General features: G+C 35.4%; 1 protein-coding gene across 1 annotated transcript in view; it reads left to right on the forward strand.

Moving 5' to 3' along the window:
• Positions 1 to 26,445, forward strand: part of SEC63 (SEC63 homolog, protein translocation regulator) — a 77,819-nt gene that overhangs the window by 43,746 nt on the left and 7,628 nt on the right. The window contains exons 9-19 of the mRNA XM_036871286.1: positions 1,284 to 1,378; positions 1,478 to 1,610; positions 2,995 to 3,087; positions 3,751 to 3,905; positions 5,212 to 5,359; positions 6,711 to 6,793; positions 14,647 to 14,706; positions 14,911 to 15,084; positions 18,440 to 18,598; positions 20,368 to 20,469; positions 25,388 to 25,486. Coding sequence (XP_036727181.1) covers positions 1,284 to 1,378; positions 1,478 to 1,610; positions 2,995 to 3,087; positions 3,751 to 3,905; positions 5,212 to 5,359; positions 6,711 to 6,793; positions 14,647 to 14,706; positions 14,911 to 15,084; positions 18,440 to 18,598; positions 20,368 to 20,469; positions 25,388 to 25,486 — 1,301 coding nt within the window. The remainder of the gene's footprint in view (positions 1 to 1,283; positions 1,379 to 1,477; positions 1,611 to 2,994; positions 3,088 to 3,750; positions 3,906 to 5,211; positions 5,360 to 6,710; positions 6,794 to 14,646; positions 14,707 to 14,910; positions 15,085 to 18,439; positions 18,599 to 20,367; positions 20,470 to 25,387; positions 25,487 to 26,445) is intronic.

Below are 26,445 nucleotides of genomic sequence, written 5' to 3' on the forward strand. Positions count from 1 at the left end.
ATCTTGATTTCTATTTCATTTCTGAGGATGGTACTTGGCCTTAACAATTAATTCTATCAGAAAAGCTTTGTTTAGCTGGTGGGTTTGGTTATATATCCTTGGTTTTAGCATTGGCACCATTTATATAGCTGTCTTAGTTGTTTTCATTCAAACATTTGAGGGTAGTAATAGTAATAGCTCACACACATTACTATGCTGACTGTGTGTCAGGCACATATGAAGAAACCGAGGCCCACAGAGAGGTGAAGAATATTGTTCTAGGTCATTCATCTACGCACTTAACCTCTGTACCGTCCTGCTTTTTGTGAGGATGTTTTACGTATTTTCTGCTGTAAGGTAAGATTGATGACTATAGTGCCAGTCATTAAAGAACTTGTATAGGCCAACGAGAGTAATGCTAATATATGTGACCTCACATCATGTGTATTTCAAGGAACACTATTCCCACAAAACCCTCGAGGGTTCCATAATAAAAATTTCTGCAAATTACAGTATATTTTAGTTTACTCAAGGCTCTGAGGAGTCATGAAGTGAAGAAACCTGAAACTCTTTTTTTTTTTTTAATACTAGGTGTGCTTTATTTATTTATTTATGGCTGTGTTGGGTCTTCGTTTCTGTGCAAGGGCTTTCTCTAGTTGCGGCGAGTGGGGGCCACTCTTCATCGCGGTGCGCGGGCCTCTCACTATCGCGGCCTTTCTTGTTGTGGAGCACAGGCTCCAGACCCGCAGGCTCAGTAATTGTGGCTCATGGGCCCATTTGCTCCGCGGCATGTGGGATCTTCTCAGACCAGGGCTCGAACCCGTGTCCCCTGCATTGGCAGGCAGATTCTCAACCACTGTGCCACCAGGGAAGCCCTGAAACTCTTTTTAACTATTTCTCAGCTTTATTTAGCCATGGAGTTCCCCCCCTCCCTTTTTTTTTTTTACAAAGCAGTTAGTAACATCACATAGAATACTTCCTGCTATAAATTTCTGTGGAACACATGCTTAGGTCTAGAAACCGATGCTATTTGTAGTGATTTTAACGCATCTAGTTGCTTCTGGGCCCTTAATTTGATGTGTATTTCTATTTACTTGTGATAGGTAATATTGCACACATTTTAAAAAGTGAGACGTTTCTTTTGTTATGAGAGAGATTACTGCTTATTGATAGTGGAGTTCAGATGATTTTAGCATTGTGTGTGATTGGAAAACTGCCTCACTCTAGGATTAACCAAGTATCATGGGAGGCGGATTAATGGGTGAGCAAATTTATTTTTCTTCATATTTCTTTTGTTTTCTTAGGGCTTATCATGGTCTTGGCTGGAGCCTCTGAATTTGATCCTCAGTATAACAAGGATGCCACAAGCAGACCAACAGATAATATTCTAATACCTCAGGTTAGGCCTGCCTCCCAAATTCCTTGATAAACATTTAAGTATATAAAGTTAATGCTTTTTTAAGTATACATTTTTAAATGATTATTTTATTTGCTCTAGCTAATCAGAGAAATTGGCAGCATTAATTTAAAGAAGAATGAACCGCCACTTACCTGCCCATATAGCCTGAAGGCCAGAGTTCTTTTACTGTCTCATCTTGCTAGAATGAAAATTCCTGAGACCCTTGAAGAAGGTATTTGTGATTCTAATATCTGTAGGGTTTTAGTGGTACAGAAGAGGTGGATTTAATTAGACCTCATGGTGCTCTGTTTTTTTGTCACTGTTCTTTTTTGCTCAATCAGATAATTACTCAAGGACCTTTTAAAAACAAATCTATATGCTGTGTACATAATTACTTCACAAATTCTTTGAAGGTATTAGTAAGTCAGATGTTTTGGCAAATGTTAAAATGTTGTATTTCAAGGTGAGAGAATACTCTCTATGAAAAATGTTAAGTCAGTTGCAGATTATACAATAATTCCTGATGACTTTTAAAAAAGGATTTTGTAAGCCTTTTGGGGCAAGAAAAAAATGGATTTTCACAACAGATGTCTCAGTCACTGCCACCAGTACCACCATCATACTCCAGCAGTAGTTACCAATAAAGTGTCTGTTTAATCTTTATTTAAAGCTTCATAAGTACTTGAAGCCATCTATTCTACTTAAAAGAAAAGCAGTGGATTGGGACAGTGGTGTTTTCAGGGATGTCATGAATTTGAGTGTCATCTCTTTTCACTTGCATTATTTCAATTGGAAGTTTTAAAAGAAAGTTATTATCCTTAGGGAATTTTCTTTCTGAATGAACCAACAACCCGCCCCCCCCAACCCCGCAACCCTGCTTTAAGCCAGTAATGCAATCAAATGCCTTTGAAAACAAGGTCAGTTGATGCTCAGTGATTAATGATAGGATAGGCTGCTTATGATGGAATCAAGGAGCGCTATTTAGACGTTGTTTATTGAAGTTGCAAGTTAACTAGTAATTCTGTTCCTAATGTTCTGTACAGATATGAAACCATCTCCATTTTTACCAATTATCTAAGAAACAGGGAACAGATTTTTTTTAGGTTGAGTACCAACCCCAATGGATGATCTTAATGGTTAACTATTATATGCAGTATAAATGAAAGTGTCTGTCTCACTCCTCCTCCTATCCTCCTCTCTCCATTTATTTGACATTTATTCTCAATCTTAGTCTTTGGACTTATACATAATTATACTTATAGGAATTTAGGTACACAAGAAGAAGAATTTTGAAGTTCTTAAATTAGTAAGATTATGATTAAATTTAAGATTAAGGCTATTTCAAAAAAAAAAGGTAGGGAGTAATTTATAAAGGCCAAGACCATAATATTAAAAGTTTGCCTTTGAAACATCTAATTTGAGGTAGGGTTTTCTGATTGATTTTTGACATAGTGCTGCCGAGGAGAAACTATTGTGTTCAACCTGTAATATTCTGAGGTTATGTGAAAAATTTGTGTGACAGCTTAAATTTAGCATTCGTCTTGGACTACAGGTGATAAAGATGTTTTAATCATAAAAGAAGAATGATTTGTTTCAGGTGTTTTATTGTTTTGCAGATCAGCAATTTATGCTGAAAAAATGCCCTGCCCTACTTCAAGAAATGGTTAATGTAATCTGCCAACTAATAATAATGGCCCGGAGCCGTGAAGGTGAGGAGGAAGCATAATTATGTTGTACTTTTTCTTGCAAGCACATACAGATTACACTTCATAGTTTTAAGATTTTTGGGTGCTTAGTATAATTCTGTCTGTAAGGTGAATCAGTTTTCCCAGTTTTGTTCATGGTTTTTCTTCTTTCCTGTATTTTTCATTATGTAAAGTATCGTAACTTATGTTTTTTGAGTTTAATTTTTCATTGTTTTATTGTTATTTATTGTTTGCAAAGATTTAAAATACCCTTTTCCTTCCTCTGAGTAGTTTTAGAATTAGGTTAACAATGAGTTTGAAGTAATTCTTTAAGTGATGTTATGATGATTGATCTGACATGTAGTGTTTTTTACATAATGGAAAAAAGAACGAGGGAGTTTATTTATGGTCAGTAATGGAAAGAGAGACCCTTAAAAAAGAGATACTGGTTGTGTTTTGTTGTTATGGATGATGTCAGTTTTTGGCATGACATCAGTATGTACATTTGATCAAGTTTGTGTATTTTCTGTGTCTTACCCAGTAACTTTTAAAGGAAATTCAACACTGTGATCGTAAAATTTGAGGTGTTAAGGATGTTCACATGAATTTGGTTTTGTGATGAATTGTGTACTCCTGAACATATAAAAAGTCCAGACCTGTTTTTGCTTTTCTTCTATTCTTTCTAAGAAAGGGAGTTTCGTGCTCCAACTTTGGCATCCCTGGAAAACTGCATGAAGCTTTCCCAGATGGCTGTGCAAGGCCTTCAGCAGTTTAAGTCTCCCCTTCTGCAGCTCCCTCACATTGAAGAAGACAATCTTAGAAGGGTTTCTAATCATAAAAAGGTAATTTGCTTACTTTAAATTAGTTTTTAAGCAGTTGTCCTGTCACTTAAAGGTAACATGATGAAATTTTTCTAGAAATGGTTACTATGAACTTCTTAGATTTACAATGTTTTAAACATTCTAAAACTATCCTCAAGGATTCTGTTAATACTTTCTTGATTAGGGTAGCTGTTTTGTAATATTTTACTCTGTAGTGGTTTACTTTGGCTGTCAGTTCATTTTAGCAGTCAACACTTTGTTCTTTATGTTGCCAAAAATAAATGTATAAGTAAAAATGCACTGTATACTTTCCATTTATTTCATTCGTGGCTTAAGGGCTGGCAATAGTTATTGGTTGAGTATGAACAAAAAAATTAAGCATTCAAAAAATAAGTAGATCAAATACAGATAATTCTTATTTAGAATATGCATCTGTATATAGATTATGATAATGAATCTTAAGATACTTAATGTAATATAAATGAAAACTTGAGAAATATAAGAAAAAGTGGAATGAAATTTAATTTTGCTAGGAGATTTTAAACATTACTTTGTATATATTGATATTAGACAAAGTAGGCAGAAGATAGACATTGGATTTGATAGTGTTAAGGTAGAACTAATAAATATATATTAGAAATTTGCATCAGAGTTCTCTCCTTTCGAGTAAGTGTGTTACTCTTATAATTTGATCACATTTTAAGTCATAATTGTTAAACTTCAGAATTCAGAAGCAGGCATTTCCATGCCTTATGAGCTAATCCCTATCGGTGAAAGTAAAAATTAATAACTGGCACCAAATACTCAGAAATTAAAAAATCCTCTCTTGAGTATCCATTTATCCAGGCTGGGTATTACTGCAATAACAGATAGCTGTACTTAGAAAATAACAAAAATGAGAGTATTGCATAGTAAAACTTAGGGTGCATGCAGGTGTTACTTGGACATAAATTCATACTCTTAAAGGTTTTTATCATTAAAATTAAAAATAAATGTCTGCAAACTGAACAAATCAAATGACAGTCATTCTGCTTGGGTCAAGAGTTTATATGAATGTTATTATTTTTTCCTCTAACTTATTTTTTTCTAATTAAAAAAAAGTAACTGTGTATGTAACTTTGTAATAAGAAAATTCTTAAGTTTAACTTTCCTTGGAGAAAAACGCCATGAAATGCAGTGAAGTTGTATTTCTGCTTTGAAATGTATATAATCTTAATATTTTTCTAAAAGTTTTGGATTTTTTTTTGGTAAACATGCTAATAATTTCCTTTTATGTAAGTTATATGACTCGGGATTTATTTTCCTTTCTCTCTCTTTTTAAATTTAGTACAAAATTAAGACTATCCAGGATTTGGTGAGTTTAAAAGAATCAGATCGTCACAATCTATTGCACTTCCTTGAAGATGAAAAGTATGAAGAGGTTATGGCTGTCCTTGGGAGTTTCCCATTTGTGACCATGGACATAAAATCACAGGGTAAATGGGAGGTTTCCCATTGCTTCCCTTTTGATAGATTGGCTTTTGCTTATTTGACTCAAGGTCCTCAAAACACTTCATTTAATAACTTTTAATTAGACTTTGCAGAACTGTAGTTTACCTGTCAAATTTGCTGTGATGGAAGATGTTGTATACTTACTAGTTTTGAGAACCCTACTTTTATTATCCTCCTAATGGGCTTAGGCTTGAGGATGCTTCTGTTCTGTAGTTCAGCTTTCAAGAAGATCTTAACTTTTCAAAGAATGAAAGAGATTTCTAGATGTAATGAAGAATATTTGAAATATATCTATTGTTAGTATAAGATACCTGCTTAGTTCTAAAATTAATTTTTGAAAAACCTAACTTGTTTATATTAATTAAATCTTGAAAATCACCATGCTCTGTGGCACATTTCATGTGTTTTTCTTGACTGACTTCTGTCTTTATGTCTGCTTGGAGTGAAAAAAATAGAGATTATTTTTCTACCTACATAATTGTCCTGTGAGTTCCCATTTTAGAGCTGAATATAGTATCTTAGAATGGTGACAGAATTAGAGATTATTCTGCTCCATTCCTTCATTGTGACATTGGTCTGAGCTTTGACATTTACTAAGTTGCCATTGTGAAAACATTCTTGTGGGACCAAGAATACAAGGATGTGTTAGGAATGGTCTCTGTTTTTAAAGGGCTTGTAGTTGAGTTTTCTTATTATTAGACTTTTGGGGGTGTGTGTAGCAAATGTGGTTTTAAAAAATTAAACAGTTGCAAAAACATTGCAAAAAATGTTTTTAAAGTGTTTTTTAATATAAACAATATTTTCAAGTTCTTGCCTTAAAATATCTTTACTGTTGCTCAGAATACTAGTTTTAATTATTTTATTCTTACAGGCACGCATTTTTTCATATAGGTAAGATCTTGTGAGTATAAAGTTTGCACAATTTAATAGAGTGACAGAATTCTATTTTTATATCACTGTGAGAGAAAGCTGTTGTAGTCCTAACATTATACTCTGTTTTAAAAGACTTGGGTTTGAAACTTGGCAGTGTCGATGTAGCCATTTTGTGACCTTGGGCATTTTACTTTATTTCTGAACCTCAGTATCTTCTTTAAAGAAATAATAATGATGCTTCATAGAGCTGATTTAAGGATTAAATGAGTACATTGTTGAAGGCATCTACTAGAGAGCTTTTTATAGAGTAGATAGTCAATGAATTATTTTTTATTTAGTAGGTTTAAAACTCTGTATGTTTGAAATACTGAAATACCAGATTGATTTGAATAAGTTAAGTTTTGCTGTTTGCCTTGACATAGAGCTTGATTTTTATTTATTTATTTTCCTTTTATCTTATAGTATTGGATGATGAAGATAGCAACAACATCACAGTAGGATCCTTAGTTACAGTGTTGGTTAAATTGACAAGGCAAACAATGGCAGTAAGTAGTCTGTTTGTATTTTTATGCTTTAAGAGTTACGTGTTAAGGTTTTTATATTCTTTCATTCTAAGTTATACATTCTCAAAGTCAAAACTATTGTAGATTTTTTAAAAAATTAATTAATTTTTTTATTGTAGATTTGAAAATCTAATTTTGCAGGTTCTGTTAGCTGTTTTGAAATTTTAAATTAATTTTTATAATTTTCACATTAGTTTTTAACACACACACACAAAGTTGAAAAATACTTTAATTCTTCCTGTGATGATTTGTTAATTCCCTATAAAACATTATAATTACAAGGTAGTGTGGGTATCTTGAACTGTAAAGTGTTATACAGAGATTAGTTATTGATTATTGTTGAGAATTTCATTACCTACTTTTTTTTGAATTTTTGAATTTTATTTTATTTTTTTATACAGCAGGTTCTTACTAGTTATCTGTTTTATACTTATTAGTGTATATATGTCAATCCCGATCTCCCAATTCATCCCACCACCACCAGCACCCCCCCACCACCCCCCGCCACTTTCCCCACCTTGGTGTCCATACGTTTGTTCTCTACATCTGTGTCTCTATTTCTACCCTGCAAACCAGTTCATCTGTACCATTTTTCTAGGTTCTACATATATGCGTTAATATACGATATTTGTTTTTCTCTTTCTGACTTACTTCACTCTGTATGACAGTCTCTTGATCCATCCACGTCTCAACAAATGACCCAATTTCGTTCCTTTTTATGGCTGAGTAATATTCCATTGTATATGTGTACCACATCTTCTTTCTCCATTCGTCTGTTGATGGGCATTTAGGTTGCTTCCATGACCTGGCTATTGTAAATAGTGCTGCAGTGAACATTGGGGTGCATGTGTCTTTTTGAATTATGGTTTTCTCTGGGTATATGCCCAGTAGTGGGATTGCTGGGTCATATGGTAATTCTATTTTTAGTTTTTTAAGGAACCTCCATACTGTCATCCATAGTGGCTGTATCAATTTACACTCCCACCAAGAGTGCAGGAGGGTACCCTTTTCTCCACACCCTCTCCAGCATTTGTTGTTTGTAGATTTTCTGATGATGCCCATTCTTACTGGTGTGAGGTGATACCTCACTGTAGTTTTGATTTGCATTTCTCTAATGATGTTGAGCATCTTTTCATGTGCTTCTTGGGCATCTGTATATCTTCTTTGGAGAAATGTCTATTTAGGTCTTCTGCCCATTTTTGGATTGGGTTGTTTGTTTTTTAATATTGAGCTGCATGAGTTGTTTATATATTTTGGAGATTAATCCTTTGTCCGTTGATTCATTTGCAAATATTTTCTCCCGTTCTGAGGGTTGTCTTTTCGTCTTGTTTGTAGTTTCCTTTGCTTTGCAAAAGCTTTTAAGTTTCATTAGGTCCCATTTGTTTATTTTTGTTTTTATTTCCATTACTCTAGGAGGTGGATCAAAAAAGATCTTGCTGTGATTTTTGTCAAAGAGTGTTCTTCCTGTGTTTTCCTCTAAGAGTTTTATAGTGTCCAGTCTTACATTTAGGTCTCGAATCCATTTTGAGTTTATTTTTGTGTATGGTGTTAGGGAGTGTTCTAATTTCATTCTTTTACATGTAGCTGTCCAGTTTTCCCAGCACCACTTATTGAAGAGACTGTCTTTTCTCCATTGTATATCCTTGCCTCCTTTGTCATTGATTAGTTGACTATAGGTGCGTGGGTTTATCTCTGGGCTTTCTGTCCTGTTCCATTGATCTATATGTCTGTTTTTGTGCCAGTACCATATTGTCTTGATTATTGTAGCTTTGTAGTATAGTCTGAAGTCAGGGAGTCTGATTCCTCCAGCTCCATTTTTTTCCCTCAAGTCTGCTCTGGCTATTTGGGGTCTTTTGTGTCTCCATACAAATTTTAAGATTTTTTGTTCTAGTTCTGTAAAAAATGCCACTGGTAATTTGATAGGGATTACGTTGAATCTGTAGATTGCTTTGGGTAGTATAGTCATTTTCACAATATTGATTCTTCCAGTCCAGGAACATGGTATCTCTCTCCATCTGTTTGTGTCATCTTTGATTTCTTTCATCAGTGTCTTATAGTTTTCTGAGTACAGGTACAGGTCTTTTGTCTCCCTAGGTAGGTTTATTAGTAGGTATTTTATTCTTTTTGTTGCAGTGGTGAATGGGATTGTTTCCTTAATTTCTCTTTCTGATCTTTTGTTATTAGTGTATAGGAATGCAAGAGATTTCTGGGCATTAATATTGTATCCTGCAACTTTACCAAATTCATTGATTAGCTCTAGTAGTTTTCTGGTGGCATCTTTAGGATTCTCTATGTATAGTATCATGTCATCTGCAAATAGTGACAGTTTTACTTCTTCTTTTCCAATTTGTATTCCTTTTATTTCTTTTTCTTCTCTGATTGCCGTGGCTAGGACTTCCAAAACTATGTTGAATAATAGTGGTGAGAGTGGACATCCTTGTTTTGTTCGTGATCTTAGAGGAAATGCTTTTCAGTTTTTCACCATTGAGAATGATGTTTGCTGTGGGTTTGTCATATATGGCCTTTATTACGTTGAGGTAGGTTCCCTCTATGCCCACTTTCTGGAGAGTTTTTATCATAAATGGGTGTTGAATTTTGTCAAAAGCTTTTTCTGCATCTATTGAGATGATCATATGGTTTTAATTCTTCAGTTTATTAATATGATGTATCACATCGATTGATTTGCATATATTGAAGAATCCTTGCATCCCTGCGATAAATCCCACTTGATCATGGTGTATGATCCTTTTAATGTGTTGTTGGATTCTGTTTGCTAGTATTTTGTTGAGGATTTTTACATCTATATTCATCAGTGATACTGGTCTGTAATTTTCTTTTTTTATAGTATCTTTGTTTGGTTTTGGTATCAGGGTGATGGTGGCCTCATAGAATGAGTTTGGGAGTGTTCCTTCCTCTGCAATTTTTTGGAAGAGTTTGAGAAGGATGGGTGTTAGCACTTCTCTAAATGTTTTATAGAATTCACCTGTGAAGCCATCTGGTCCTGGACTTTTGTTTGTTGGAAGATTTTTAATCACAGTTTCAATTTCATTACTTGTGATTGGTCTGTTCATATTTTCTGTATCTTCCTGGTTCAGTCTTGGAAGATTATACCTTTCTAAGAATTTGTCCATTTCTTCCAGGTTGTCCATTTTATTGGCATTGAGTTGCTTGTAGTAGTCTCTTTTAATGCTTTATATTTCTGTGGTGTCTGTTGTAACTTCTTTTTCATTTTTAATTTTATTGATTTGAGTCCTGTCCCTCTTTTTCTTGATGAGTGTGGCTAAAGGTTTATCAGTTTTGTTTATCTTCTCAAAGAACCAGCTTTTAGTTCTATTGATGTTTGCTATTGTTTTCTTTGTTTCTATTTCATTTATTTCTGCTCTGATCTTTATGATTTCTTTCCTTCTACTAACTTTGGGTTTTGTTTGTTCTTCTTTCTCAAGTTCCTTTAGGTGTAAGGTTAGATTGTTTATTTGAGATTTTTCTTGTTTCTTGAGGTAGGCTTGTATAGCTATAAACTTCCCTCTTAGAACTGCTTTTCCTGTGTCCCATAGGTTTTGGATCATTGTGTTTTCATTGTCATTTGTCTCTAGGTATTTTTTGATTTCCTCTTTGATTTCTTCAGTGATCTCTTGGTTATTTAGTAACGTATTGTTTAACCTCCATGTGTTGTGTTTTTTACGTTTTTTTCCCTGTAATGGATTTCTAATCTCATAGCACTGTGGTCAGAAAAGATGCTTGATATGATTTCAGTTTTCTTAAATTTACTGAGACTTGATTTATGACCCAAGATGCGACACTTGATTTATGACCCAACATTCTCTATCCTGGAGAATGTTCCGTGTGCACTTGAGAAGAAAGTGTAATCTGCTGTTTTGGGATGGAATGTCCTATAAATATCAATTAAATCTGTCTGGTCTGTTGTGTCATTTAAAGCTTGTGTTTCCTTATTAATTTTCTGTTTGGATGATCTGTCCATTGGTGTAAGTGAGGTGTTAAAGTCCCCCACTGTTACTGTGTTACTGTCGATTTCCTCTTTTATAGCTGTTAGCAGTTGCCTTATGTGTTGAGGTGCTCCTATGTTGGGTGCATATATAATTATAATTGTCCTATCTTCTTCTTGGATTGATCCCTTGATCATTATGTAGTGTCCTTCCTTGTCTCTTGTAACGTTCTTTATTTTAAAGTCTATTTTATCTGATACGCGTATTGCTACTCCAGGTTTCTTTTAATTTCCATTTGCATGGAATATCTTTTTCCATCCCCTCACTTTCAGTCTGTGTGTGTCCCTAGGTCTGAAGTGGGTCTCTTGTAGACAGCACATATATGAGTCCTGTTTTTGTATCCATTCAGCGAGCCTATGTCTTTTGGTTGGAGCATTTAATCCATTCACGTTTAAGGTAATTATTGATATCTATGTTCCTATGACCATTTTCTTAATTGTTTTGGGTTTGTTTTTGTAGGTCCTTTTCTTCTCTTGTGTTTCCCACTTAGAGAAGTTCCTTTAGCATTTGTTATAGAGCTGGTTTGGTGGTGCTGAATTCTCTTAGCTTTTGCTTGTCTGTAAAGCTTTTGATTTCTCTGTCGAATCTGAATGAAATCATTGCTGGGTAGAGTCATCTTGGTTGTAGGTTCTTCCCGTTTATCACTTTAAATATATCATGGCACTCCCTTCTGGCTTGTAGAGTTTCTGCTGAGAAATCAGCTGTTAACCTTATGGGAGTTCCCTTGTATGTTATTTGTCATTTTTCCCTTGTTGCTTTCAGTAGTTTTCCCTTGTCTTTAATTTTTGTCAATTTGATTACTTCGTGTCTCGGCGTGTTTCTCCTTGGGTTTATCCTGCCTGGGACTCTGCGCTTCCTGGACTTGGGTGGCTATTTCCTTTCCCACGTTAGGGAAGTTTTCAGCTATAATCTCTTCAAATATTTTCTTGCATCCTTTCTCTCTCTCTTCTCCTTCTGGGACCCCTGTAATGTGAATGTTGTTGCATTTAATGTTGTCCCAGAGGTCACTTAGGCTGTCTTCATTCTTTTTCATTCTTTTTTCTTTATTCTGTTCTGCGGCAGTGAATTCCACCATTCTGTCTTCCAGGTCACTTATCCGTTCTTCTGCCTCAGTTATTCTGCTATTGATTCCTTCAAGTGTATTCTTCATTTTAGTTATTGTATTGTTCATCTCTGTTTGTTTGTTCTTAATTCTTCTAGGTGTTTGTTCTTTAATTCTTCTAGGTCTTTGTTAAACTTCTCTTGCATCTGCTAGATCTTTGCCTCCATTCTTTGTCCGAGGTCCTGGATCATCTTCACTGTCATTATTCTGAATTCTTTTTCTGGAAGGTTGCCTATCTCCACTTTATTTAGTTGTTTTTCTGGGGTTTAATCTTGTTCCTTCATGTGGTACAAAGTCCTCTCCTTTTCATTTTGTCTGTCCTGCTGTGAATGTGGTTTTCCTTCCACAGGCTGCAGAATTGTAGTTCTTCTTGCTTCTGCTGTCTGCCCTCTACCTACTTCTTTTTAGTCAATTCTTGAGAATTTACTCCCTTTTATTTTTATTTTAAAAAGTACAGTAAAATTAGCTTTTTTTCCTAATTATGTGAAACATTCATGCTGTGTGGGGAAAAAAATTGAGGCAATGCAGAAAAGTATAGGAAGAAATTAAAATCACCTAAAATTCTACCACTCTGAGATCATCAGTTTTGAAGCTCGTCCCTTTAGCTAGCCTAATGCATGAATACCCACAGAGTTAAATGATAGTTTTATCATGGATCCCTTATCTCACCCCTGCTCCCCCAGGAAACCTCCTTGTCAGACCCAGATGACCAGAATTCAGTCTTGTGTTAATCTTTTTGTATCTTTCTCCATGCTCGTGTTTACTATCTGGACCTTTTCAGTGCATATATGTACATGCATGTATATGTATATTGGTACTTTTCTCATTCTTTTTCATTAAATCCAGTCATAATGTCTATGTTTCCTGCATCTTGTTTTTCTCAGTTTCTGTTACATATTTATATTACCTCCCAAGCCAAGTATAACTCCCAAGTTTCAACTATAGTCGTAACCCATTTTTAATAGACTGTAGTATTTCAGCTCAGTTTTATTCAGCCAGTGGTAGATTTTAGCCTGTTCTACTCTGAGGTCTATTGGCATCTGTAGGAAACCTATGCTACCTTTAAAACCCATGTCTAAAACCTCTGGTAGGAAAAGCATATTTTGTAGTAGGACATATCAAATCAAAGATACTGTTTTATGGTAGCAAGTGGTAAGGAAGCATTTGTATCATGGACTCTGGATGAGACGTGCCTCCTGGGAGAAGAGGAAGCTCTAAGCCAGTGGTCAGGATTGGGTTTAGAATCTAGATTTACACTGCCCACAGGCTTTGAAATTCCCAGCCTGAGAAATGAGCACAAAATTGGCCTTGGGCTGTTGACACTTCTCAGGTAATTAGTAAAAGAAAAAGCAAAAGTGCCCTGGAGGAAGGGAAAGAATCAAGTATTTATCTTTCAGTTCTTTCATCAGTTGTATCTCAGCATAATTAAGCATTAGAACCCAACTAATAAGTGAAGAAATGAAGCAGAGATGATAGAATTAGGCTAGAGGCTGGCAGACTTTTTCTATAAAGGTCCAGTTATTAAATAATATGTTCAGGACTTCCCTGGTGGTGCAGTGGTTAAGAATCCACCTGGTAATGCAGGGGAAATGGGTTCGAGCCCTGGTCCAGGAAGATCCCACATGCCACGAAGCAAATAAGCCTGTGAGCCACAACTACTGAGCCTGCGCTCTAGAGCCCGTGAACCACAACTACTGAAGCCCGCATGCCTAGAGCCCATGTTCCACAACAAGAGAAGCCACAGCAATGAGAACCCTGCACACCGCAACAAAGAGTAGCCCCCACTCACCGCATCTAGAGAAAGCCTGCGCGTAGCAACGAAGACCCAACGCAGCCAAAAAGAAATTAATTAATTTTAAAAAATATTGATATGTTTGGTTTTTACAGGCCGTACAGTCTCTGTAGCAACTGCTGAACTCACAAATGGGCATAGTTGTGTTCTAATAAAACTTTGTTTAAAAAGCAGACAGTGAGCCATAGTTTGCTGACCGATGCATTAGGCCAACAGTTTGAGCCCAACAGTTGTTGTTTTCACTTGTTAGCTTTAATAATTCTAGGGAGTTTATGAAACACAACCCATATCACTTGTCGTCTTCTAGTATAGATTCTTGCTAAGTTCTTACAGGATTTCAAATCCTAAATTTATAGCTTCTGTACTGATTCTAAATGGATTATTTGGTGGGTGGGTATGTCTTTAGGATATGTAGATTTGGTGTTCCACTTCTTAGTTATATCTAAGTTATATCAGTTATATCAGCAATATCACTTACAATCATAAATAAACTAATATTGGTCTCCTGAAGTTTTAATGTTAGAGAATAATGTAATATATTCAAATTCTCATAACTTTAAAATAGTCATGTCTGATTACTATTAGAATAAAAGTAAAAATTTAAATTATGAAATATGACTGACTTATAATGAGTTTACATATTTTAAGGCATTGCATTTATAAATTTAAGTAGAACGTACTTCTCAAAATATATTCAAGACAGATGTGAGATATTTCAGAAGGTAACTTCTAAAGCGTCATTTAGTGATTGCTAAATTTGCATATGTACATCATTTAGTAATTGCTTCAAGTCTCCTGTCTATCCATGGTTTTGTCCCCACCCCGTGCAGTTGTCAGCAGTTAAAAAACTTACTGATAATATATATTGAAAGATTGCTTTATCAGAGAGGTAAATATAGGTTGATAGACTTTATATTTTTCTTCCCACTACCTGTAGGAAGTATTTGAAAAGGAGCAGTCCATCTGTGCTGCAGAGGAACAGCCAGCAGAAGATGGGGTAAAAACTTCAGTTTTCCTATCTATCTTTCCTGGTGAAAGAACTGTTTTGTTAGTTCTCTGATTGATTTATATTCCTGTGGGAGACTAATTCACTTTACTACAACATTTATTAGTTTAGCCATTTCCATCTAAAATTTACTATGACTTCCAAATGAAACTAGTGCTACAACTTCTGAGTGTGCATGTGTGTTGTGATTTACAGCAGGGTGATACTAACAAGAACAGAACAAAAGGAGGATGGCAACAGAAGAGTAAAGGACCCAAGAAAACTGCTAAATCAAAAAAAAAGAAACCTTTAAAAAAAAAACCTACACCTGTGCCCTTATCACAACCAAAGCAACAGAAACAAAAGCAGGCTAACGGAGTCGTTGGGAGCGTAAGTTTATTATCTTATGTAAAGATTATTGTTACTATCATCTTTATTGAGGTCTAACATACACTAAAATGTTCAAATCTTATGTGTATAGCTCCTGAAGTTTTACAATTGTGTGTACCCATTATACCCAGATCAAGATATAAAACCTTACCAGCACCCTAAAAGGCTCTCTTGTACCCTTCTCAGTCAGTGACCCCTCCATCCACCCCCCACGGCCTTCCCCACTGTTCTCACTGTTAGGACCGTAGATTAGTTTTGCCTATTCTTAAAATTCCTGTAAGTGGAATTGTTTGGCTGCTTTCATTCAACATAGTGTCTTTGACATTCACCTGTACAGTGTGTAGCAGCAGCTGTGTGTGTGTGTGTGTGTGTGTGAGAGAGAGAGAGATTCCATTATATGAATATACCACAATTTATCTGTTCTGTGATTGGTGGACATTATGGGTTTTTCTGGTTTTTGCCTATTCTTAATAAAGATGTTCTGCTTTTGTACATGTCATTTTGTGGGCATTCATTTTTCTTGGGTATGTACCTAGCAGTGGAATTGCTGGGTCATAAAATAGGTGTATGTTTAACTTGTTGAAAGAGCCCATTTTCTAAAGTTTTACCATTTTTTGGTCCTACCAGCAAAATATGAGTCCTGTTCCACATCCTCACCAATACCTGGTTTTACCATTCTTTTTTATTTAAGCCACTGTGATGGATCTGTGGTGGTATCTGTGTGTGTGGGTGTGGGTGTGGGTGTGTGTGTGTGTTTTTCCTGTGTGTGGTTTTATTTATATTTACCTGATGACTAATGATTTGGAGCACCTTTTCATGTACATACTGGCCATTTGGATATCCTCTTTTATTTTGGGGTTGTTTTTCTTCTTATGGATTTGTAGGATTCCTTTATGTATTCTGGATATGAGTCCCTTTTAGCTCTCTTAATGGAGCTTTTGATGGTTCTTAATTTTAATAAAGTCTGTTTCATCAGTCTTTATGGTTAGTGCTTTCGTGTCCTGTTAGAGACATCTTTGCCTATCCCAAGGACACAAGGAATGGAAGATATTTTTGTTTTCTTCTATGAGTATTATTATTTTGCTTGTTAAATTTAGCTCTGTGTTATATCTTAAATTTTTGTGAATAGTGTGAGATTGGGATTATAGACCACTTATTTTAGCACCATTTATTGGAAAGATCATTCTTTCCTCTCTGAATTGCAATAGTGATTTGTTGTAAAAAAGTTACCATAAGTGTATATGCGCAAATCTGTTTATGGACTTTCTAGTCCATTGCACTGATTATTTGTCTCTTCTTGTGCCAGTACCACACTGTCTTAATTATTGTGGCTTTATTTTAAGTCTTAAAATATGGTCATGTAAGTCCTCAAACTCTTATTTTACTTCTTCAAAATTGTCTTGACTATTTTAGGTCCTTTGCATTTCCAGCTAAAATTTTAGAATAAGCTTGAGAATTTCCACCCAAAAAAAGCTGCTGGAATTTAGATTGGTATTGTGTTTACTCTGTGATTCAATATGGGAAGAATTCACAGGTTAACAGTATTGACTCTTTTTATTCATAATTATGCTTTATCTTTATTAACTGGATCTTTCTTAATTTTTCTCAGCAGTGTTTTGTGATTTCCATTGGCAGAGGATATGACACATCTTTCATTAGATTTACTCCTGTGTGTTTGATCCTTTCTAGTGCTATTGCAAATAACATTAAAAAAATTTCATTCTTCAGTGTTTATTGCTGGTGTATAGAAGTGTAGTTGCCTTCTAAATATTTACCTTACATCAAGGATTCTTGATGAATTGACAGTAATTCTAACTATTTGTAGATATTTAAAGAAAAAGATTTTCTACATACACAATCATGCCATCTGGGAATAAAGACAGCTTTACTTTAATCTTTATGCGGTTTCTTCCTTTCTGCCTTACTGTACTGGCTAGAACTTTCAGTGTAATGTTGATTAGAAGTAGAAGTGAAGATGGCAGTCACCCTTTTCTTATTGTTGATCTCATGGAGAAAGCAAACATTATTTCACCACTAAGTATGAGGTTAGGTATAGGGTTTTTGTAGATATTCTTTATCAAGTTAAGGATGTGTTCCCTCTATTCCCAGTTTGGTTTTTTATCACGAGATGATTGTATGATATTTCTCCTTTCTGTTAATGTGACTAATTATACTGATGAATTAAAAAATTTTAAACTATCCTTGTATTCCTGGAACAAATCTCATTTGCTCATAACATAGTATTTTTAAAATATTTATCTGGATTTAGTAATATTTTGTTTAGGATTCCTGCATCTATTTTTATGAGAGAAAGTTGGTTTGTCATTCTTCTTTCTTGTAATATTCTTGCGAGGTTTTGGATCACGTTTATGCTGGCCTCATTAAACAAGTTAGGGATTATTCTCTCTTTCTTTTTCCTGGAAGGGTATATAAGATTGGGTTGTTTCTTATTTGAAAGAATTACCTAGAGAAGCCATATGGGCTTGGAGTTTGAAAAAGGATTTAATTGTAGAGTCCATTTATTTAACATATTCCACTTTTTTTCTTATATCAGTTTTAGTAAATTGTGTTTTTCAGGGACTTTGTCCATTTCCTCTAAGTTGTCAAATTTATTGACAAAGTTATTCATAATATCCTTATTTTTAATGTCTTTTGGATCTGTAGTTATGTCTCTTTTATTCCTAATATTGGTAATCTGTATTGTCTCTTTTTTTCTTCGATCAGTCTTGCCTAATAAGATTTATTAATTTTATTAATCTTTTTAAAGAACCAATGTTTGGTTTTGTTTGGGTTTCCCTTTTGCATATCTGCTTTCTCTTTAATTGATTTCTGGTCTGTATTATTCACTGCTACTTTCTTTGCATTTAATTTGCTATTCTTTTTCTTGCTTCTTGAAACGGACTAGTAAGTATTTTGTCTGGGACAGTGACTTTCCTTACTGCATTATACTCCTTATTGAAGATGATATTAAATTCCCAAAGCAGTACTATAAACTTCTCATTTCTCCTTCTCAAATAAAATCTATTGTATAATTGGTGTTTGTGAAAGATGAGCCATCTTAGCCATTGTGGTAGTATATTTTGCAAATAGAAATAAAATATTTTTGTTTTACAAACTCTGAAGACTGAATAAAATAACTGACAAAAAGACAAATAAGCCAAATGTTAAAAGTCTTCAGGCTGACTCCCACATATTTATACATAAAAATGTTTATAATTCTCTAAAATTCTGCATGAATAGTGAAATTGTAATCTTGAGCCCGTTTAATTATAATGACAGTAAATTAGTTTCAGGGACTCAGAATGGTATATTCATTGAGATATTCAGAGCTTTTGTGGTTGCTTTTTCCTTTTAGGAAGCTGCAGTAAAGGAAGATGAAGAAGAAGTTTCTGACAAAGGCAGTGACTCTGAGGAAGAAGAAACCAATAGAGACTCTCAAAGTGAAAAAGATGATGGTAGTGACAGAGACTCTGATAGAGAGCAAGATGAAAAACAAAACAAGGATGATGAAGCAGTAAGACTTATAGGTTTAAATAATTGGAATTATACCTCTGATGATAGTTTTGGTTTCTGTTGTTGTTTTTCCTTTGCTTGCTTACTTTTTTTGCTTGTCTTAAGCAATACCAGTATATTTTATAATCTTATATTACTTTTACAGAATGTTTTTGAGGGATGGTAGTTGTAATTATAAAGAAAAGTTATTTCTAACAAGATTGGAAATCCTAATTTTCTTAAATCTTAAATTGTTAGATGGGGTAGGACCTGGGTCTGAGGTGAAGTCAGTTTGTTCTCTTAAGGCAATTTTCTGTGTTATCTGGAAATATGAGTAAGGAAAGGTGGATTATGAAATAGGTAGCATTTACTTGGAAGAGGATCTCAAAAGTTCCAGGAAATGTTTAGGGTGAAGAAACATTACTGTGGGCTGTAACGTCAAGAAGTTGGTTAAGGTAAAAGCTAACATTTACGGAATGCCACCTCGTTTCAAGAGGTATATAAGACATTAAGGAAAGGGCTGTCACTAAGGAATTAAGATTGTGAGGGTAAAGGGAATAGAAAAAAAATCTCATGGCATGGCATTAAGTTGCACATGATTTATGAGAAGGCTGTAGAAAAGAATATTTGGTGGACAAATAACGGCCCTTAGAGGCTCACTGTAAATGGACTGTAACCTGATCAGCCATCTTCTTTATGTTTGTGGTGTTCTTGACTGGACCATGGATCTAAAGTAACCCTGTGGTTTAGGAATTTAAAAGAGATTCCCTGAGTAGCCTCTGAAGCAAAAGCAGAGGCCAAAAAAAAGGAAAAAGGAAAAGGGCAAAGGGTAAAGGTATATAGAAATAATGTACTTGCCCTTGGGAATGGTGGGAGAAAAATAAGGATGACTGTTTTTAGCAGTTGCTGGCCCTTGAGTGTTTTTGTACTTTGAGAATTAAGTTGATTGCCAGGAAATTAAAACCTATCACAGAAATTATTCCCCCACCCTTGTTTTGAGAAAGAGTTGACATATTTCTTTCTGGCTGTATTAGGGTTAGTAGAAGTGACTAGGTTAGTAGGGTTTTGATAAACTAGTTTCTTCAGATGACCAAAAAATACATTCATTCAATTGACAAATAATTATACAAATAACAAATAATTACTCATTATCTGTCACACTGCAAGCGCGGTGTTAGATGATAGGAATGCAAAGCTAAATGTGCAATAGTTTCTGCCCTTGAATGATAGTAGCCTAATGGAGAAGGCAGACTTGTAAGTAAGCACTATAGTACCAAAGAGACTATGCACGTTGTGCAAGGGGCAGTGATGGCACAAAGGAAGGAGTGATCAACTCAGCTCTGGGGTAGAGGACGATTTGTGGGACTCAGGAACTCACACTTTAGACTTTAGCTGCTCCTGAAAGAATAATGAGTAGGAATTTGCCAGGTAGAGAAAAAAGAAAACAAAAATCCAAACAGGGTTTAGGAGGAGTGAAATAGCTGGTGAGGTCAGAGAAGTCTAGGTGGTTGGAAACGACTAGAAGAAAAAGTGCAGGGAGGAAAACAGTGACAGGAGACTGGAGAGACAGGTCCAGGTCAGGTCATGATTGGCTGTGTAGTGCATGCTAGATGGGTTAGAGTTGATTTATGAAAAGAAGCATTGTAAGTCTGGGGCAGGGAAATGATCAGATTTGTGAACTGAACTCAGTAGTAGTTAGTGTTGTCAGGAATAACATCTGGAAGAAGACGGACACCCCTCAAAATGATTGAAAACATGCTTGATTTCAAATATTTAATTTTCACTTTACAGGAGTGGCAAGAATTACAACAAAGTATACAGCGAAAGGAGCGAGCTCTACTGGAAACCAAATCAAAGATAACACACCCTGTTTATAGTCTTTACTTTCCTGAGGTGAGTTATACACAGCCTAGTGTTTTCCTCGTTCTATTCAGATATTTCTTAGTTGCTTTTTATCTCTCTGTAGTGTGTATTGGCTCAAATATGCTGAATGTGGTCTATTCTTGATAGGCCACATTTTTGAAGCCTATATTTCAACATAAATCATTTTTAGTGAATGTGTTGTTTAAAAGGAGGGTTGTTAACTTTTTAAGTACTTCTGTCTTTTCTGCGCCCAGATTACTGAGAGTTGTGCTTAATGATGATTTTTCATTAGCAGTTCAGGCAGTCCTAGTTGGACAAATGCATATTTTGCCTATGACTATGTGGCTGTTGTGAATCTCACACTTCGGTCATGTTTTAAATAGGATGAAAATGTCCTTAAATTTTCCCCGTGGGTTTTCTCTGAGGGTTCTCTACTGGCCACCTGTAGCCACTAGACTTGCTCTGATAATTGCCCTGGTCCATGGGAAGAGGCAAGCCCATGGCTGAGGGACCCGCTAAAAGTTCAGTAGTAGCCAAGCCCCAAGCTCAGGACAGATCATTGCAGTGCTGTTTGTTCCCTTGTGCTTGTTTACTTTGTGACTGTGGCCTGTTCAACTTTTGATCTCTTTGATACGCTATGTTGTTTGTCTTTCAAATGAATTTGGGATCTGCTTGACGTATTGCATTTGTGGATGATTTTGTCTGTGGCTAGAGATCAAGGACTGGTTGCCTCTTAGTTTAGCGAAGCTGTTCCCGTAGACTGCCTTGCAGCTTTGCCACAGAACCTTGTGCTTACCACTCATGTTTGGCAGGTGATTTCATGTATAAATCTGCTTTCTGCTCTAGAACATCAATCTCTAGTTGCTGGGGGCTGCTGAAGGCAAATTCCTAAGTGATTTGGCTCTGCTAATAATAAATGAGTGGCTCTGCACAGACTTTTGTTTTGACTTGGAGAGAAGTCAGCCCAGGATTCCATCTTACTGTGTGCACTGATCTTCTGGCATGTCCTGAGCTATAGCCCATCTGTTGGGGCATTTTGCCCATTGCAGTGTCGTCTGCCAACACCAAAGCTCCTGAAAGCAAGCGAATAAATTCCGCTCATTGATTGGTTTTAAAAGTACCATGGGATGCTGTAAGCTGCATAATTTGTACCCTTATAATAGACAGCTTCATTTTAGACCATGCTTAGTTAATAAGCAAAGCATTCATTTACTCCCTTAGAACATTTTAGCAGTGAAAATGCCTTCTTGTAATTTCATCTACATGGTAAATATCTCAAAGTGCCATTTATCAGATAAACTTTATTTAGGATTTTCCTAACATCTACCTGTCTACCTTCCCATGTACCTACCTAACCACCATACTACCCACTTAAATTACTTAAAGTTTTATGTTAATAATTGACTTACATGTTAATTGCAGCTCATGTTTATTTAATAAGTTAAGAATGGTTGGGAATCTCACACAACAGAAACAGTTTTGTTTAAAGTACAAATAACTCATGGTAGAACATCTTTTCCACTTTTCACCATGTGCATCAAGAGAGCGTAGGTGCAGTGCCGTAGATTGATAGTCACTAGCTTCTTTTTTTTTTTTTTTACACAACAGATCCGCTCTTTTTTTTTTTTTTTTTAATCTTAAATTTTCTTTTATTTATTTAGGCTGCATTGGGTCTTTCTTGCTGTAGGCGGGCTTTCTCTAGTTGCGGCGAGCGGGGACTACTCTTCATTGAGATGCACGGGCTTCTCATTGCCGTGGCTTCTCTTGTTGAGGAAAACGAGCTCTAGACATGCAGGCTTCAGTAGTTGTGACACGCGGGCTCAGTAGTTGTGGCTCATGGGCTCTAGAGTGCAGGCTCAGTAGTTGTGGCACACAGGCTTAGTTGCTCCACCACATGTGGGATTTTCCCGGACCAGGGCTCAAACCTGTGTCCCCTGCACTGGCAGGTGGATTCTTAACCACTGCGCCACCAGGGAAGTCCCAGATAGTCACTAGCTTCTTAATAAATAGTATTCTTGAATGAATCTCATTTTAATCAAATAGCATGGCTAGGGGGTGGAGGGTGGGAGGCATTCTCTAAGTGGAGATAAAGAATAAATGCACATTTTGAATATACCCCTCTGCTTCTCATATTAATATCTGTTCTGGTAATGAAATGTCAGACCACTTAAATAGTAGAGATGTTTACCTCATTTCATTAATAATCATAACTTTAAAAATTATTATTGATATATAGTTGAAATACAACATCACGTTAGTTTCAGGTATACCATATAGTGATTTGACATTTGCATACATTATGAAATGGTCGCCACAGTAAGTCTAGTAACCATCTGTTCCCATACAGAGTTATTACAATATTATTGATCATATTCCTTATGCTGTGTATTACATCCCCATGGCTTATTTATTTTATAACTGGAGGTTTGTACTTCTTAATCTCCTTCACTTATTTCTCCCCCTACCCCCACCCCTCTGGCAACTACCTGTTTGTTCTCTATGTCTGTGAGTCTGTTTTCATTTTGTTTTGTTTTTTAGATTCTACAAATAAGTGAGATCATATGGTATTCGTCTTTCTCTCACTTTACTTAACATGATATCCTCTAGGTCCATCCACATTGTTTCAAATGTCAAGATTTCGATTCTTTTTTATGGCTAAGTAATATTCCGTTGTATATATGTACCATATCTTCTTTGTCCATTCATCCATCAATGGACACTTCAGTTGCTTCCATATCTTGACTACTGTAAATAATGATGCGGTGAATTGCTGTGTAATTGCGGTAATTGCTTTTCAAATTAGCAACTTTGTTTTCTTGGGGTAAATTGCCAGAAGTGAAATTGCTGAATCATATGGTAGTTGTATTTTTAATTTTTTGAGGATCCTCCATACTGTTTTCCATAGTGGCTATATAAATGTAACTGTAATTTTATTGTGCTCTGTGTCCTAGGCAGTTTTACAGATATTTTACTTGTATTATCTCGGTTTATGTTCACAACACAGCGTGAGGTAGGCATTCATCACTTAACAGAGAAAAAAGTGAGGTTTAGAGAAGTGAAATAATCAGGTCTAGATGGCTTTAAAACAGGCATTGGCAAACTACTGCCTACAGACAAATCTGCCTCCCAGCCTGTAAATGAAGTTTTGTTGGAACAGAGTCACACTCATTCTTTTTGCAATACAGTGGCAGAGTTGAGTAGTTGCAGCAGAGACTCTGGCTCACAAAGGCCAGATGTTTATACAGTTGGCCCTCGGTATCTGTGGGTTCTGCATCTGCAAATACGGAGGGCCAACTGTACCATGACACTTTATGTAAGAGACTTGAGCATCTATGAATTTTGGTATCCTGGAGGTGGGGTGGTCCTGGAACCAATCTCCTGTGGGGTACAACTGTACTCCATTTTGAGTCTGTTATGTTTTACACATTTTGTGTGTTCAAAACACACATAGACGAACATATATATACACATATACCTATTGTGGTAGTCTTAACCCTTGGGTTAAGCAGAAGTTGGGTTGATCATGCACTTGTGATCTGTTATTCTGCTTATTAATGTTGCAGTGCCTCGTAGTTTAAGGCATTTAAACAAAAGCTTTTAGCTGAACTTAGTGTAGCATTTTTAGAAAGATAATAAAACAAATTTTAATGTCTTAGGATTGAAATGCAATAGAAAGTGCAAGTGATTTTGGCTTAGAAGCATAAACATTTTTCCTACGAAACTATTTTCAGTAAAAAGTCATTTTTTTAACCTTCTTTTGGATAATTGAGACTTTAGAATAGTCTATTGTTGTTTTGGTTGATTATTTGGAATATCCTAGAATTTATTTTTAGCTACAAAACATTTTTTTTTAAAAAGCCATTTTAGAAAGATATTGTCTCTATCCAGTTCTTAAACAGTGGATGCGAAGCAGATGACTGTTTAGTTACTGACCTGTGCTGTAATACAGTGATGGTTGCTGGGCACACTGAAGTTTGGTACTTCCAGACTAGTCTTCTAATTTTTGTTTTAATAGATTTTTGTCTCCTGTCAGTGCTCTCTGCTACCATTGTGCATTCTGGTGGCAATTTTTTTGCCCAGCTCTTTTTCTGTTCCTAATCTTTTATGAAGTACAACTAAAAATGCTGAGCTTATTAAAATCATGTGCAGTAAAAGGTATAAACAGGCTCTTAGAATCTGAGATGCTCTCTTATGAGTAATGTGTTTTAATATATTGATTTCTGATATTGTTGCCCAAATCCCTTCCACTCCTACTTTCTGGCTTTTGCTTATTACTAGGTAACATTACTAAGATTATTTGCTAAATGATATTGTAATAGTTCATACTGTTTTCTTTTTTAGCATATCTTTTGTCATTTACAATTAATCAGGGGTTTTTAATACAGAGGTTCATCAATAGCGTTTAAGGGGCCATTTGAAACACCAAAATTACATAACAAAAGTGTTGTGGAGAGCAGATCTACAAATGGTTAAGAACAATTTATTCATTCAGTAAATATTTATTGACATCTATTTTGTACCAGGCACTGAGTCTGTGCTGGGGATACAGCAACGAATAAAACAAGGAAAATACAGTTGGCCCTCTGCATCTGTGGGTTTTGCATCCGTGGATTTGACCAACTGTGGATTGAAAATGTTAGGGGGGTACATTCCAGAAAGTTCCAAAAGGCAAAACTTGAATTTGCTGGGTACTGGCGTAGCATTTACATTGTATTAGATATTATAAGTAATCTAGAGATGAAACAAATCATATGCAAATACGACACCAGTTTATATAAAGGATGTGAGCATTCATGGATTTTGGTGTCCACATTGTGGGTGTGGGGGGGCGTGTCTGGAACCAGTCCCCCTCAGGTACCAAGGGATAACCATACCGCTAAAATGAGACAAGGCAAAATTGTATTTCTCCAACTCTTTTTGGTTATTTATACTCTTTTTTTCTTTGCAGGAAAAACAAGAATGGTGGTGGCTTTATATCGCAGATAGGAAGGAACAAACGTTAATATCTATGCCATACCATGTGTGCACACTAAAAGATATGGAAGAGGTAATTATCCAACAACATCATTTAAATATAGAAAACAGTATAGAAATCAGTTTATCGTATTTGGCTTATTACATTTTATTTAAGACACATTTTATAACTATTCTCTGACATCCTTTTGGAGAGAGCTCATTGGAAATTTATAAAGTACTGAACTACAACTTGGTAGTCTTCTAAAACCTTGTTCTCAACTTATTTTGGGGAGTTTTCACTGTTACTATCTCAGAACACATGCCTTACCTTATCTCCAGAATTCAATTATGTTTTACAAAAATTTATGATTTTTATCCTCTTTGGGTTAGTGCTCAGATATATACCTCTTGTCTTAAAAAACAAATATAAGAACTGGTGATTCGTGTTTTAGAGTGGAATTTTTTATTACATTGCATTGTCCACTGTCAGTGGCATCACTAATATAGCTTTGTGATGAACATATTTTGCCTTGGATTTTCTTGTTTTTCTTCTTGATTTTTTATGTTATTTTTCTAGGAAGAAGGTTCTGTCTACCTGGACTTGGTGGACAAGAGCAAGGCTTTGAATTTCAAGATCTATGATGATGATTTTTAATCCAAAACGTTTTTTCCCACCTTTCTAACCAAGTAGTACATGTATGAAGTAGTTTCTTGTTTATTTGACACTTAGAGTTGGTACCAACTTAAGGGTATTTCTTTGACAGAGTAATTTTAACAGTTTTTTAAATTTAAATTTTACCTATTTTTGAATGGATAATACGTTCACCTAGTTAATATTTCAGAAGATATACAAAAGTGCACACACTGAAAATATCTTGTATCCCTGTCTCTCAGTCACCCATTCCACTTCCTGGAGACCATCAGTGTTATCAAAATTTTATCTGTTCTTCATGTGGTATTGTAAATTACAAGCAAATATGTAGGTATATTCTCTCCAGTTTTGCACAAAAGGTAGCATATACCATGTTCTGCACCTTACCTTTTTCTCTT

The sequence above is a fragment of the Balaenoptera musculus genome, chromosome 12 (genome assembly GCF_009873245.2).
Source record: "Balaenoptera musculus isolate JJ_BM4_2016_0621 chromosome 12, mBalMus1.pri.v3, whole genome shotgun sequence".
Taxonomy (NCBI): Eukaryota; Metazoa; Chordata; class Mammalia; order Artiodactyla; family Balaenopteridae; genus Balaenoptera; species Balaenoptera musculus.